Source organism: Contarinia nasturtii, unplaced genomic scaffold (assembly GCF_009176525.2).
Source record: "Contarinia nasturtii isolate CC-2019 unplaced genomic scaffold, AAFC_CNas_1.1 Cnas_scaffold_540, whole genome shotgun sequence".
Lineage (NCBI taxonomy): Eukaryota > Metazoa > Arthropoda > Insecta > Diptera > Cecidomyiidae > Contarinia > Contarinia nasturtii.
The window spans coordinates 987-1,962 of NW_022197891.1; the positions used below are offsets into that span (position 1 = coordinate 987).

At 37.0% G+C, this 976-nt stretch overlaps 1 protein-coding gene across 1 annotated transcript in view; it reads left to right on the top strand.

The window, feature by feature from the left end:
• LOC116339952 (spindle pole body protein pcp1-like) overlaps positions 1-971 on the top strand; it is a gene marked incomplete at its 3' end in the record, with an annotated part of 1,951 nt that extends 980 nt beyond the window's left edge. The window contains exon 2 of the mRNA XM_031766045.1: positions 593-971. Coding sequence (XP_031621905.1) covers positions 593-971 — 379 coding nt within the window. The remainder of the gene's footprint in view (positions 1-592) is intronic.
• Between the last annotated feature and the right edge of the window lie 5 nt (positions 972-976).

Below are 976 nucleotides of genomic sequence, written 5' to 3' on the forward strand. Positions count from 1 at the left end.
CAGAGAAAAACAGTATTCAAACCAAATTGGAACAAGTGCAACAAGAATTAGATGAAACAATGGATTTGCTGGCAAAACATAAGCTCGAACTCGCCGAAATTACAAGTCAATTAAACGAAGAGACATCAACACGGAACAGAATTCAAAAGGAATACGCCGATGTTCAGGCAAAATGTACCGAAGTCAATCAGAAGCTTCAAGATACTCAAAAAACATTAACCGAAATTCTCGCGAAGAATGATGAGATCAGTGCTGAGTTGACTGGGAAGAATGAGCAAGTGTTCAAGTTGAACGAAGAATTGAAACAATTGACAGCAATTCGCGATGGAATTCAAGAGGAGTATGATGAAATTCAGGCTAAAAACACTGAAATGAATCAGAAGCTTTCTGAAATGGAGCTAGAATTGTCCACCATTCACTCGAAGAATGGTGAAATTGGCTCAGAACTCATCGAGAAAAATGGTCAAATTTTGAAGTTGAAGGACGAACTAAACCAAGTCAATACAACTCGAGACAGCATTCAGAAAGAATATATTGATGCACAAGAAAAATTGGTCGAAGTCAATCAGAAACTAAAAGATACACAACAAACATTGACCGAAACTCTCGCAAAGAAAGATGAGATAAGTGCGGAGGTGACTGATAAAAATGATCAAATTGTTAAGTTAAACGATGACTTGAAAGAATTGATTGCAATTCGGGATGGTATTCAAAAGGATCACGACGACATTCAAGTCAAAAACTTGGAAATCAATCGGAAATTGGGCGAGATGGAACAAGAATTGTCCATCACGCGCACGAAGAATGATGAAATTAGTTCAGAACTCATCGAGAAAAATGATCAAATTTCGAAGTTGAAAGACGAACTAAGTCAAGTTAATACAACTCGAGACAGCCTTCAGAAAGATTATAATGATGTCCAAGAAAAATTGGTCGAAGTCAATCAGAAACTCCAAAATACACAACAAACATTGAC